We start from the raw sequence: 15,836 nt of genomic DNA on the forward strand, positions 1-15,836 counted from the left end.
AGGTACCACCTCATCTACTTCCCATCCCACAGTTTAATTAGATCCTAATCATGCAACGTGTTAAGATTGATCTAATGCAAAAAAACTGGGTTGTAGAAAAGGTATGATCAAAGTGTTACTTGCCTTGCTGATGATCCGTGAAACCTAACGATTCGAAGTAACAGGCTGCGCACTCCGGGTACTCTATCGCAGGCAAACAAGCAAGCATACAATAAGTACTCATCTAATGCACAGGTAAAACTCAAATAAGAGATCTAACCAGAAGGTTCAACTTAAGAACTCCGGTTGGCAAAAAGAATCAAATCGAACGAAGCAAAGAAAGTCAAACGGCGGAAGAAAACAACTTCGTTCTAGTAATCTGAACCTAAGTCAAATTTTACAGTAGCAAAAACTTGTTTAAGTTGATTATTCGGATAGAGGGTTTCGAGACGAAACTCCAGGCGCTTGAATCGCCTGATTCCGATAAACGAGCGAAAAGAAAACTAAAACGAAAATCAGATCAGAAATCGCGATCAAAAAATAACCACGGAAAATCCGACGAAAAAGAAAAACGACGAACGGAATTTTCTTTAAAAAAACGGCACGGAATTCGAGGTGCGGCGAACCTCGGGCGATGCGCGGCTCCGGCGGATCGGCGGCGGGGCGGCGGCTGGCGGCGGCGGCGGCGGGCAGGGGCTGGGCGCGGCTAGGTTTTCGGGGCGGCTAGGCCTTCGGGCTGGCTTGCCCCGGCTTATAAAGGCCCCGGCCAGGCGGAGTCCTGGCCGAGTACGGCCCATAGTCGGTTCCGTTTTTTTTTCGCTCAGAAGAAAAATAAAAAGAAATACTAAACGGACTCCAAAAATCCCGAAATAAATTTTCCCGGGCTTCTAAAATCAAGCCCGACAAAGTGAACATTTATTTGGGCCCTAAATGCAATTTTGAAAAACGCGCATTTTTCCTAATTCAAATAAAAACAACAAAAAAACTCCGAAATAAAACTATTTGATTTTTTTATTAAATCCTCAATATTTCTATATTTTGGGAAATTCATTTTATTCCCTCTCTCATATTTTTGTAATAGAAATAATTGATGATAAAATAAATAAAATCAAATGATCCTATTCTCAAAATTTGAGAAAAACTCAAATATGAAAATAACGAAATCCCCAACTCTCTCCGTGGGTCCTTGAGTTGCTTAGAATTTTCTAGGATCAAAACTCAAAGCAAATAAAATATGATATGCATGATGATCTAATGTATAACATTCCAAATTGAAAATTTGGGATGTGACACCGTGTAGGGATTGACAACCCCTTATCGCGTTGGTTGCGATGATTTATTTGTTTTGTGCAGGTACGAGGGACTCACGCGTAGCCTCCTACTGGATTGATACATTGGTTCTCAAAAACTGAGGGAAATACTTACGCTACTTTGCTACATCATCCCTTCCTCTTCGGAGAAAACCAACGCAGCGCTCAAGAGGTAGCAGTCTCCCACTTGCACTAGAGTCAATAATCTAGTCCACATCTTTATGTGATCAGTTCACATCTCCATGTGACTAATACCCAAAGGGTTTACTAGAGTCGATAATCTAGTTCACATCGCTACGTGATTAACACCCAAAGAGTGATCATGTTTTGCTTGTGAGAGAAGTTTAGCCTGCAGGTCTGCAACATTCATATCCGTATGTATTTCGCAAATTTCTATGTCTACAATGCTCTGCACGGAGCTACTCTAGCTAATTGCTCCCACTTTCAATATGTATCCAGATCGATACTTAGAGTCATCTAGATCGATGTAAAAGGCTTGCATCGACGTAACTATTTACAACGAACTCTTTTATCACCTTCATAACCGAGAAATATTTTCTTAGTCCTCTAAGGATAATTTTGACCGCTGTCCAGTGATCTACTCCTAGATCACTATTGTACTCCCTTGCCAGAAAGATGCTAAGGTATATAATAGGACTAGTAAACAACATAGTATACTTTATAGAACCTATGACTAAGGCATAGGGAATGATTTTTCATTCTCTTTCTATTTTCTGCTGTGGTCGGGTTTTGAGTCTTTACTCAACTTCACACCTTGCAACACAGGCAAGAACTCCTTCTTTGACTGTTCCATTTTGAACTACTTCAAAATCTTGTCAAGGTATGTACTCATTGAAAAAACTTATCAAGCGTCTTGATCTATCTCTATAGATTTTGATGCTCAATGTGTAAGCAGCTTCATCGAGGTCTTTCTTTGAAAAACTCTTTTCAAACACTCCTTTATGCTTTCCAGAAAATTCTACATTATTTTCGATCAACAATATGTCATTCACATATACTTATCAGAAATGTTGTAGTGCTCCCACTCACTTTCTTGTAAATACAGGCTTCACCACAAGTCTGTATAAAACCATATGCTTTGATCACTTTATCAAAGCATATATTCCAACTCCGAGATGCTTGCACCAGTCCATAGATGGATCGCTAGAGCTTGCTCACTTTGTTAGCACCTTTAGGATCGACAAAACCTTCTGGTTGCATCATAAACAACTCTTCTTTTTAAGAAATCCATTAAGGAATACAATTTTGACATCCATTTTCCAAATTTCATAAAATGCGCCAACTGCTAACAAGATTCGGACAGACTTTTAAGTATCGATACGAGTGAGAAAATCTCATCGTAAGCAACACCTTGAACTTGTCGAAAACATTTTGCGACAATTAGAGCTTTGTAGATAGTAACACTACTATCAGCGTTCGTCTTCCTCTTGAAGATCCATTTATTATTAATGACTCACCGATCATTGGGCAAGTCAATCAAAGTCCATACTTTGTTCTCATACATGGATCCCATCTCAGATTTCATGGCCTCAAGCCATTTTGCAGAATCTGGGCTCATCATTGCTTCCTCATAGTTCGTAGGTTCGTCATGGTCAAGTAACATGACATCCAGAACAGGATTACCGTACCACTCTGGTGCGGATCTCACTCTGGTTGACCTACGAGGTTCGGTAGTAACTTGATTTGAAGTTACATGATCATCATCATTAGCTTCATCACTAATTGGTGTAGGAGTCACAGGAACAGATTACTGTGATGAACTACTTTCCAATAAGGGAGCAGGTACAATTACCTCATCAAGTTCTACTTTCCTCCCATTCACTTCTTTCGAGAGAAACTCCTTCTCTAGAAAGGATCCATTCTTAGCAACGAATTTCTTGCCTTCGGATTTGTGATAGAAGGTGTACCCAACTGTCTCCTTTGGGTATCCTATGAAGACACATTTCTCCGATTTGGGTTTGAGCTTATCAGGATGAAACTTTTTCACATAAGCATCGCAACCCCGAACTTTAAGAAACGACAACTTTGGTTTCTTGCCAAACCACAGTTCATATGGCGTCGTCTCAACGGATTTAGATGGTGCCCTATTCAACGTGAATGCAGTTGTCTCTAATGCATAACCCCAAAATGATAGTGGTAAATTGGTAAGAGACATCATAAATTGCACCATATCTAATAAAGTACGGTTACGATGTTCGGACACACCATTACGTTGTGGTGTTCCAGGTGGCATGAGTTGCGAAACTATTCCGCATTGTTTCAAATGAGGACGAAACTCGTAACTCAAATATTCTCCTCCACGATCATATTGTAGAAACTTTATTTTCTTGTTACGATGATTTTCCACTTCACTCTGAAATTACTTGAACTTTTCAAATGTTTCAGACTTATGTTTCATCAAGTAGATATACCCATATCTGCTCAAATCATCTGTGAAGATCAGAAAATAACGATCCCCGCTGCGAGCCTCAACACTTATCGAATCGCATACATCAGTATGTATTATTTCCAATAAGTCAGTTGCTCGCTCCATTGTTCCGGAGAACGGAGTCTTAGTCATCTTGCCCATGAGGCATGGTTCGCAAGCATCAAGTGATTCAAAAAGTCCATTAGCATGGAGTTTCTTCATGCGCTTTACACTAATATGACCTAAACGGCAGTGCCACAAATAGGTTGCACTATCATTATTAACTTTGCATCTTTTGGCTTCAATATTATGAATATGTGTATCACTACGATCGAGATTCAATAAACCATTCACCTTGGGTGTATGACCACAGAAGGTTTTATTCATGTAAACAGAATAACAATTATTCTTTGACTTAAATGAATAGTCGTATTGCAATAAACATGATCCAATCATATTATGCTCAACACAAACACCAAATAACATTTATTTTAGGTTCAACACTAATCCCGAAGGTAACGGGAGTGTGCGATGGTGATCTTATCAACCTTGGAATCATTTCCAACACACATCGTCACCTCGTCCTCAACTAGTCTTTGTTTATTTTGCAACTCCCGTTTCGAGTTACTACTCTTAGCAACTGAACTAGTATCAAATACCGAGGGGTTTGCTGTAAACACTAGTAAAGTACACATCAATAACATGTATATCAAATATACCTTTGTTCACTTTGCCATCCTTCTTATCCGCTAAGTATCTAGGGCAGTTCCACTTCCAGTGACCATTTCCTTTGCAGCAGAAGCACTTAGTCTCAGGACTAGGTCTAGACTTGGGCTTCTTCACTTGAGCAGCAACTTGCTTGCTGTTCTTCTTGAAGTTCCCCTTCTTCCCTTTGCCCTTTTCTTGAAATTAGTGGTCTTGTCAACCATCAACACTTGATGCTTTTCTTGATTTCTACCTTCGTTGATTTTAGCATCACGAAGAGCTTGGGAATCGTTTTCATTATCCCTTGCATATTACAGTTCATTACGAAGTTCTAGTAACTTGGTGATAGTGACTAGAGAACTCTGTCAATCACTATCTTATCTGGAAGATTAACTCCCACTTGATTCAAGTGATTGTAGTACGCAGACATTCTGAGCACATGCTCACTAGTTCAGCTATTCTCCTCCATCTTGTAGGCAAAACACTTTGTCAGAGGTCTCATACCTCTCGACTCGGGCATGAGTCTGAAATACAAATTTCAGCTCTTGGAACATCTTATATGCTCCATGGTATTCAAAACGTTTTTGAAGTCCCGGTTCTAAGCCATAAAGCATGGTGCACTAAACTATCAAGTAGTCATCATACCGAGCTTTGCCAAACGTCCATAACATCTGTATCTGCTCCTGCAATAGGTCTGTCACCTAGCGGTGCATCAAGGACATAATTCTTCTGTGCAGCATTGAGGATAATCCTCAGATCACGGAGCTAGTCCGCATCATTGCTACTAATATCTTTCAACTTATTTTTCTCTAGGAACATATCAAAAAATAAACGGGGAGCTACATCACAAGATATTGATCTACAACATAGATATGCAAATACTATCAGGACTAAGTTCATGATAAATTAAAGTTCAATTAATCAAATTACTGAAGAACTCCCACTTAGATAGACATCTCTCTAATCATCTAAGTGATCACGTGATCCATATCAACTAAACCATGTCCGATCATCACGTGAGATGGAGTAGCTTTCAATGGTGAACATCACTATGTTGATCATATCTACTATATGATTCACGCTCGACCTTTCGGTCTCAGTGTTCCAAGGCCATATCTGCATATGCTAAGCTCATCAAGTTTAACCCGAGTATTTTGCGTGTGCAAAACTGGCTTGCACCCGTTGTATGTGAACATATAGCTTATCACACTCGATCATCACATGGTGTCTCGGCACGACGAACTTTCGCAACGGTGCATACTCGGGGCGAACACTTATACCTTGAAATTAGTGAGAGATCATCTTATAATGCTACCGTCGATCTAAGCAAAATAAGATGCATAAAAGATAAACATCACATGCAATCAATATAAGTGATATGATATGGCCATCATCATCTTGTGCCTTTGATTTCCATCTCCAAAGCACCATCATGTTCTCTATCATCACTGGCATGACACCATGATCTCCATCATCTTGATCTCTATCAACGTGTCATCACATGGTCGTCTCGCGAACTATTGCTCTTGCAACTATTGCTATCGCATAGCGATAAAGTAAAGCAATTATTTGGTGCTTGCATCTTATGCAATAAAGAGACAACCATAAGGCTTATGCCAGTTGCCGGTAACTTCGTTACAAAAACATGATCATCTCATATCTCATCACGTCTTGACCATATCACATCACAATAAGCCCTGCAAAAACAAGTTAGACGTCCTCTACTTTGTTGTTGCAAGTTTTATGTGGCTGCTATGGGCTGAGCAAGAACCGTTCTTACCTACGCACCAAAAGCCACAACGCGGTATAGTGATTGCTTTTTGATATTCAGAAAGAACCCTGTTCATTGAATCCGATTCAATTAAAGTTGGAGAAACTGACACCCACCAGCCACCTGTGTGCGAAGCACGTCGGTAGAACCAGTCTCGCGTAAGTGTACGCGTAATGTCGGTCTGGGCCGCTTCATCCAACAATACCACCGAATCAAGAATGAACTAGTGACGGCAAGCAATATGTATATACCCACACCCACGACTCCTTTGTGTTCTACTCGTACATATAACATCGACGCATAAACCTGGCTCGGATGCCACTGTTGGGGAACGCGGTAATTTCAAAAAAAATCCTATGCACACGCAAGATCATGGTGATTCATAGCAACCAGAGGGGAGAGTGTCGTCCACGTACCCTCGTAGACCGTAAGCGGAAGCGTTATGAGAACGTGGTTGATGTAGTCATACGTCTTCATGATCCGACCGATCCAAGTACCGAACGTACGGCACCTCCGAGTTCAGCACACGTTCAACTCGGTGACGTCCCACGAACTCCGATCCAGCAGAGCTTCGAGGGAGAGTTCCGTCAGCACGACGGCGTGATGACGGTGATGATGATGCTACCGACACAGGGCTTCGCCTAAGCACCGCTACGATATGACTGAGGTGGATTATGGTGGAGGGGGGCACTACACATGGCTAAAAGATCAACTGATCAACTTGTGTGTCTTTGGGTGCCCCCTGCCCCTGTATATAAAGGAGCAAGGGGGGAGGCCGGCCGGCCTTGGTGCGCCCCAAGGAGAGGAGGAATCCTCCTCCTAGTAGGAGTAGGATTCATCCTTTCCTAGTCCTACTAGGAAGGGGAAAGGGGAGAGGAAAGAGAGGGAGAGAGAGAGGGGCCGCGCCCCCTCCCCTAGTCCAATTCGGACTCCTCATGGGAGGGGGCGCGCCACCTCCTGGGCTGCTGCCCTCTCTCTCCCCTAAGGCCCACTAAGGCCCAATACTTCCCCGGGGGGTTCCGGTAACCCCTCCGGCACTCCGGTTTTCTCCGAAACCATCCGGAACACTCCGGTGTCCGAATATAGCCATCCAATATATCAATCTTTTACGTATCGACCATTTCGAGACTCCTCGTCATTTCTGTGATCACATCCGGGACTCCGAACTACCTTTGGTACATCAAAACACATAAACTCATAATACCGATCGTCACCGAACTTTAAGCGTGCAGATCCTACGGGTTTGAGAACTATGTAGACATGACCGAGACTCATCTCCGGTCAATAATCAATAGCGGAACCTGGATGCTCATATTGGTTCCTACATATTCTACGAAGATCTTTATCGGTCAAACCGCATAACAACATACGTTGTTCCCTTTGTTATCGGTATGTTACTTGCCCGAAATTCGATCATCGATACCCTCATACCTAGTTCAATATCATTACCGGCAAGTCTCTTTACTCGTTCCGTAATACATCATCCCGCAACTAACTCATTAGTCACAATGCTTGCAAGGCTTATAGTGATGTGCATTACCGAGAGGGCCCAGAGGTACCTCTCCGACAATCGGAGTGACAAATCCTAATCTCGATCTATGCCAACTCAACAAGTACCATCGGAGACACCTGTAGAGCACCTTTATAATCACCCAGTTATGTTGTGACGTTTGGTAGCACACAAAGTGTTCCTCCAGTACTCGGGAGTTGTATAATCTCATACTCATAGGAACATGTATAAGTCATGAAGAAAGCAATAGCAACAAACTAAACGATCATCGTGCTAAGCTAACGGATGGGTCAAGTCAATCACATCATTCTCTAATGATGTGATCCCGTTAATCAAATGACAATTCATGTCTATGGTTAGGAAACATAACCATCATTGATTAAACGAGCTTGTCAAGTAGAGGCAAACTAGTGACACTTTGTTTGTCTATGTATTCACACATGTACTAAGTTTCCGGTTAATACAATTCTAGCATGAATAGTAAAAATTTATCATGATATAAGGAAATAAATAATAACTTTATTATTGCCTCTAGGGCATATTTCCTTCAGTTTGGACATCGGAATGGTTCCGGATGAGTTCGGGCATTTACCGGAGTACCAGGGGGTTACCGGAACCCCCCGGGGAGTATATGGGCCTTATTGGGCCTTAGTGGAAGAGAGGAGAGGAAGGCCAAGGTGGAGTGCGCGCCCCCTAGACCTATCCGAATTGGGTGGGCCCCCCTTCCTTCCCTCTTTCTTCCCCTTCCTTCTCTCCTACTCCAACAAGGGAAAGGGGGAATCCTACTCTCACCGGGAGTAGGACTCCCCCCTTGGGTGCGCCATAGAGGGCCGGCCCTTCCCCTCCTCCACTCCTTTATATACGGGGGAGGGGGCACCCCATAAACACACAAGTTGATCTCTTAGCCGTGTGCGGTGCCCCCTCCACAGATTTCCACCTCGGTCATATCGTTGTAGTGCTTAGGCGAAGCCCTGCGTCGGTAACTTCATCATCACCGTCATCACGTCGTCGTGTTGACGAAGCTCTTCCCCGACACTCAGCTGGATCTAGAGTTCATGGGACGTCACCGAGCTAAACGTATGCAGATCGCGGAGGTGCCATACCTTCGGTGCTAGGATCGGTCGGATCGTGAAGACGTACGACTACATCAACCGCATTGTCATAACGCTTCTGCTTACGGTCTACGAGGGTACGTGGACAACACTCTCCCTTCTCGTTGCTATGCATCACCTAGATGGATCTTGCGTGTGCGTAGGATTTTTTTGAAATTACTGCGTTCCCCAACAGCACAGTGGGGATACGGCTACTTGGCGGTGCCTCAAATCCTCCCTACAGTTGATTTTGGAGGCCACTAAGTGCAAGCTAGGAGACAGACGTGCTATATCCTTCTGGTTTGACCCGTGGCTGGATTGTGGTCGACTTATATTTGCTTTTCCAACGTTGTTCACCTTCTCCATATCCAAATTCTGCACAGTCGCCTCCTGGTACAACGATGGTAACTGGACACTTTAGTTATACCTGAATCTATCTCTTCTGGCATCTCAAGAACTGGAAGAACTCAATGGTTTTTTTATGGAATGTACAACTACAAGTGAGCAAGTTAGATACTAGGCTACCTATTACTGACGACAGGAAACTATCGACAGTGTACTTCTACAAGCTTCTCAGCTCCAGGGGAAGAACTATTGTCCTTTGGCACCATATATATGGAACAAGATCATACTAGACAAACACCGTGTCTGTCTGTGGCTTGCATTCAGAGACAGACAGAACACAAGGGATAACATGCTACGAAAACATTGGGTAAAAGTTGTAACGCACAATGGCTATGACCTATGCCCAGCTGCAGAAACCATAAAGCATGCTCTGCTCCGATGCAAGCTGGTAGAAACGGTGTGGACCAAGGTTGGGCTAAAGGAGCTGGCTATCTCCTCGACAGCAGTACATGATTTCTTCAGCTTAGAGCAGCCGAGAGCTATGCATGGAAAGTTCTGGCACCTTCCCTTTGCGGCATGCATCGTCGCTCTCTGGAATGCTCAGAACGCGCAAGTTTTCAAGGGAGAATCCTGGCGGCAGGGACGTGTCTTTGGTGAGATCGTTGCACTGCTTACACTATGGAGTACGCGTGCTCCAGAAGAAACGACCAGAGAAACACTTCAATCATGGGCTAATGTAATAACCTCCACATAGTTTCATAGAGCCCTTTCATTCCTCCCTCTGCTGAACTTGCTATGTAGGTTTGGTGGTGGCCTACTGCATACGCTGTGCAGTGCTAACATCACCTTCATGTAAATGACCTTGGTCATTCGGGCATTTAGCCCGTTTCGAATGCATAAGGTAGAGAATGCCCTACCTATTTTTATTATAAAAAAAGGCAAATTTAGCTTACATTTTTTTGAGCTAAATTTGGCTTACAGATGATGCATACGAGACGGGACGGGCACAGGGTGGACCACAAGGAGGGGCACGTAGAGGCAAAGTGAGGGGGTTCAATCGTAAGAGCAACTCTAACAGACCCCGCATCTCGTGTGTTTGCAGTTCGCGTAAAACCGTTTTTGCGGACCAACGCGGGCTGACATAGATGCAGACTCTGTATAATGGACCCGTAAAAAAGCATATTCGCCGAATATGTTTTTTTACGGGTCGGCTTCTGCGGGTTCTCATCTGGCGCAGCTCCTCCCGGCCCGCAAAGTTTAGATTTGCAACTTAAATTGATCTAGCATAATGCTTTTCTTTTCTTTTGCAACAACATTACATACAAAAGATATCACCAAATCTTGGCTAGAATAGCAAAACCAAAGAAAACAAGAACCACAAGTATGCATTTCAGAAGATTTCCAACTTCCATAACTGCTCCCACTAGTTGAAGCAATATCTTCTCCATGCACTCATTGTTGATTTGCGGATTCTTGATCTTACTTTCTTCATTCTTCATCTTTGGTTTCAAAGAAGTAGACGTTGCTTCCTCTCTAGTTTCACATGCCGCCGCATCATTGCCTTCGATTGTACTAAGGAATGCACTAACATCTATTAAGTTTCTTTCTATCAACAAATCAATGCATTGGCCTTCCCAAAACCAAAATGAGCATCCATCATCCTACACAAAACATTGAGCAAGCTCGAAGTGAGCTACTGCAATTGAACTAAAGAATGAGCTATCGAACGAGGTACTGCAAGTGCACGTACCCCGTCGTTTTCGCATTTGTAGAACACCCATCCGGGGTGCTTCAGCGTGCCCGGAGTGAGCCGCAGCACTTGGCGCGGGCAGTCGTCGCACTCTATGAGCGGCATCGGCAGGCCACAAAGACGCTGCGCAAGCGCCGAGCCCGGTGGACGGCCGGACAAGCCCATGCCCGCAAACCTTCGGCGGCGGCGGGCGGATGAATCTGTGCCTGCATGCGGCGGTGCGCCCTTGCCTGGGTTGCGGGAGAGGCTCTCCGACCACTCCATCGCCTGGGGCAGCAACCGGCGGCCTGAAAAAGGCAAATCCGGCGGCCCGCGATGAAGTGACGCAGATCTGCAAATCCGGCGGCCCGCCGACGCAGAGGGGAAGGGAGCGGAGGCCTCCTGCGTGTGGCGACCTTCTGGCGTGCTCCTGCCGGCTGCTGTCGCCGGAATCTTGGGCGGCGGCGCCCGGGGGGAGAGGAGAGGTGGTTGGTGGGAGAAAGCGCGGGATGAAATGCCCCCCCCCCCCACCACCACCACCAACTGCTTCCGCTTATATGCAAGGCACCACAGCCACGAGGGGAAAACCCGCGTTTTCCCGGATTGGGGTCAGGATTTTGCTGCGCCCCCTAAAAGTTTTTACAGGCCGGAGCAAAATGCAGGATCTGATTGAGATGGTTTTTCCGCCCCGACCTGTATTTTTGACGATTATTTTATGAATTGGGGCGGGATGCGGGGTGTGTTAGAGCTGCTTTAACGGCCGGCCGCAACTAACAAACTCCCGCCCCTTCCTTCCTCCGCCCTTTCTTCTTCTTCTATCCTCAAACACCTCCCCTCTCTTCCTCTAACTGCTCCTATATATACATATCTGCCCCAGCGCCCACGCACGACTCCAGGAGAGAGCCCACCACGCACGACAGAGAGAGAGGGAGAGCGCCATCCCGAGAGATGAGCAGCGGTGGCAGCATGTCGCCGGCGATGGCGAGGTCCAGCGGTGGCAGCATGTCCCCGGCGATGGCGTGGTCACCGTCATCCAGGAGGCGGGAGCACAGGAACGGCGGCGGCCGCTTCAGGGCGGAGATCGAGATGGACACGGGCGTCGCCCTTCCCAGGCCGGTCATCCTTCCTCTCGATTCTTTCCTCCTTCTTGGTTCCGTCCTCCAACGTTTCTCTCCATCTTGCTCTGTTTCTTCCGCGCGCCGATGCTTGCTGAGCTCGCCTCCGTTCTCGCGGTCGCCGCCCGCCATTGTTGCACCTCTCTGCCCTGCTCTGTTCATTCAAGGATTGCTCGCTTTATTCGCAAGAAAAAAAAGGATTGCTCGCTTTCTTGCTCGACGTGTCTCTGTTTCGGACCTGGTTAATTGATTCTTGGTGTTTGGTTCGTGACTCGAAATGCAGGGGCCCGGAGCTTGGGTTCGCCGCCGCCGTGCGAGAGCCGCTGGTGAGGCTGCAGCGCCCCAAGTACGACTTCGAGAGGTGGGACTGGGGCTACTTCGCATGGCCGCACGACCGTCTCGACGGTAAGCATCTTCCTCCCGGTGCGATCGAGTGCGCCAACTGATTGCTCACTACTGAATCTGGACAGGCATTTAGGCTAGGTTAATCCCTCCACCGCCTTTCTTTGGGTTCAGACTAGTTGGTTACTGAATCTGGACGGGAAAGTTGGCTTGGTTAGTCATACCTATCCTGTTATGTTTCACAGCATGGAAGGTTGCTGTATCGATAAATTTTCGTGGGACCAGATACCTCTAGTTGAGTCGACAGTTGGTGACTGAATCTGGACGGAAAGTTGGCTTGGTTAATCCCCATCTTGTTTGGTTTCAGAGCCTGAGAGGTTTCTGTATCTGTAAACTTTGATGGGAACGATGTAGAAACGCCTATCTCTGATAGCTAACTGTTCATATCGAGGCACGTTTAGTTAGCTGTCCCTGACAAGAAATTGGATTCCTTGTGTCTGCAAATGCGAATGCAGATGCAGTACCTGTTTACAGGATTGGGCGTGGCAAAAATTTCGAAATGGTTCAACGAAATCTAGACGGAAAATTGGGTTATGTTGGTACACATATTTGCTTATGTTGGCACAATGCCACAATGGTTATGTTTGATTCTTCAGTAATCTCCTGTTTGATCAGTAAGAATTCTGTAGAAACACAAATTTCAAATTTCTGACAATGAAGTGAAACATGTCCACAATCCAATAAGAAACTGAATATTTTATATCAGCAAATGGAAGTACAGTAGTTGTTTAAGTTCTCGTTGGGCATAACCCAATTAAACTTGGTGTCATTCCTCTTCAGTTCAATCTGACTCTGTTTAATTCTTCAGTAATCTTTGATTTGAGTATTGCTGTTGCAACACAAACTACATTTTCTGACAAAGATTGATCAAAATCCAGCCAATATGGAGATGAGGGACAGCGATCCGAGGGCGACATTCGAGGCGGACTCCAAGGTGACAGAGAGCTTCCTGAGCCGGAGCATACTGCAGGTAGAGGCCGGCGAAGGCTTCCCGAGCCAGAGCTCGCCGCAGCTAGAGGCGAGCGATGGCGGCTTCGCGATCCAGAGCACGCTGCAGCTAGAGGCCGGCCAAGGCTTCCCGAGTCAGAGCACGCTGGAGCTACAGACCGGCCAGTGCTGCCTGTGTCAGAGCAGGCTGCAGCTGGAGGCCGGCCAGTGCTTCCTGTGTCAGAGCACGCCGAAGCTGGAGTCGGGCCACGGACAGGGCTTCCCGTGTCAGAGCACGCTGGAGCTGGAGGCCGCCGAGGGCTTCCTAATAAGCCAGAGCTGGCCGCAGCCGGAGGCGAGCGACGGCTTCCCGAGCCAGAGCACGCTGCAGCTCGAGGCCGGCGAAGGCTCCCCAAGCGGCCGGAGCATGCTGCCGGTAGAGTTCGACGACGACACGCCCCTCGGACGCTACGCGCCGTGGCGTCGGGGATGCGCGGAGTCCAGCCCGTTCCTGCTGGACCATTGCATGGCACCGCATGGTCGCTGGGCATACTAGGAGCAGGAGCGAGCCACACCATGACCATATCCCCCCTTGTCTGCAGCACACTGAGACAGAAATAGATCGCCATGAAAGATCGGACGACGATCTGCCAACATAATCCCCAAATCTGAAGATTTTGGGTACGGGGTCTTGACAACAGGGGAGCTAAGCCAGGAGAAGCAGAAGGTCGTTGACGGGACGATGGCGTCTGTTGATTCGTAGGTTGAGACTTGAGAGGCTGATGCGTCTGGCATCAGTTTGCTGATCGGGATATAGCAGGATTAGCATCGACAAGTTTTGGTTCAAACTTCAAAGCTGTTATAGAAAGAACGGAAACTCTGTACAGTAGAGATATACATACACACCCATGTAAAGCTCCCCAGAATTCCATAGCTCTTCTGAATGTCCATGCAGTACACTACTCGTACCTGATTTTATCATTTGATTGTCTTCGATCTCCTAGTTTTCTATCTATCACTTACTACTTCAGAAGAGAAGAAGATGAAAGAGGCAGCTCTGAACTTGAGTAATGGCTTCTTTCTTTATCATGTCATGACAAATCATGACATATGAATACTCAAGATTACTGGCTTTTTTTTCAGAAAACAATATTAGTCGCTTCTTCTCTCTTTTCATATATGATTGCTGGCCTCACATTTCTCCGGGGAAGCTGCCTGTATGGTAAGCACTAGGCAGGAACCAGAGACAATGCCAGGGAGCAGAGCAGGGCGATGGCAAATTGCAATGGCATGAATGACATGGAATGCAAAACCTGACCCGACGCATCATGGTCCATGTATATCACCACACTGCCCCAGGCACAGGACCTCCATTGACTCAACAGAGACAGGTCACCAGCCAACATACAAATGTAGGGCACACGAAGCGATAGATCGACACCCCCATCGCAAGGGCTGCTGCTTCTCATGCCTGTCTTGACAGTGCTGACACACAACACACCACCACAAGATATATCTCTCAGCAGCACGGCACTTAGCAACACACATAGGCTTGGGGCAGCTCCAACGCGGATAAAACAAAGGACATCACCAAATGTGACACGAATAGGGGCGGAGGCCATCCAACCGCAGGAACCAAATATCCGCTCCCAGGTTTTTCTATTTTTTTTAGAAAAGGAGGATGTACTCCCGGCCTCTGCATCTGAATAATGCATGCATCCATATTATTAACTAGCACAAATGCCCGTGCCTTGCAACGGGCGAAAAATATCGTAAAACTTACTCCCGGTGATAGTACACGCCATTTCTTATATACTCCCTCCGTTCCAAATTACTCGTCGCAGAAATGGATGTATCTAGAACTAAAATATATCTAGATACATCTATACATGTGACAAGTAATTCGAAACGGAGGAAGTACAATTCTAATAAACATCAGTAATAAGCTTATAATGTTATCGCTTTTCGAAGTATGAAGTGTGGACGTAAATAAGCCACCCTGACATCCTTCATCTGATGAAAGAGTAGTGGTGCATAGAATAGTCTTGTAATAGGTTTTGTATTTTATATTTCAAAAAAACACAGATATTTCTTCCTTTTAAAATAATTAAACAATTTTGAATTATTTGAATTGAAACATGTTTCGAAAATGAACATTTGTTCACACATGTTTTTTTCTTGAAAGAGAATTTTTAAAATTTTGTGATCAATTTTAAACGATTTTTCTAAAAAGAGTTTGATTTTTTTGGGTAATTTTGAGTATTTCTTAAAAGCGTGAACATATTCAAAAGAATGTTCTTTTAAGCAAGAACAATTTGAAACACTCCTTGTCTTAAAGCAAATCAGACATACTCGGTGTTTGCAATTAAAAATAGGATTGTTGGTGTCCATACTGTGTAATATAAAGTTGAGAAAGTCATAGGATGTCCTTTGATGGCGCCTCCTTCAGCTTAATAGTTACTATCATCGGGTGGAAGAGAAATGGTGTAACCGTTTTTAGCAGGATATACCGACGGTGAAATTG

At 45.4% G+C, this 15,836-nt stretch overlaps 1 protein-coding gene across 1 annotated transcript; it reads left to right on the forward strand.

Moving 5' to 3' along the window:
• Nucleotides 1-11,674: 11,674 nt before the first annotated feature.
• LOC125511275 lies at nt 11,675-14,315 on the forward strand. The gene is made up of 3 exons (XM_048676606.1): nt 11,675-11,980; nt 12,267-12,388; nt 13,264-14,315. Exons 1-3 carry the CDS (start codon nt 11,817-11,819, stop codon nt 13,866-13,868), a joined length of 891 nt encoding a protein of 296 aa, XP_048532563.1. The 5' UTR covers nt 11,675-11,816; the 3' UTR covers nt 13,869-14,315.
• Nucleotides 14,316-15,836: the final 1,521 nt, after the last annotated feature.

The sequence above is a fragment of the Triticum urartu genome, chromosome 1 (assembly GCF_003073215.2).
Source record: "Triticum urartu cultivar G1812 chromosome 1, Tu2.1, whole genome shotgun sequence".
NCBI lineage: Eukaryota > Viridiplantae > Streptophyta > Magnoliopsida > Poales > Poaceae > Triticum > Triticum urartu.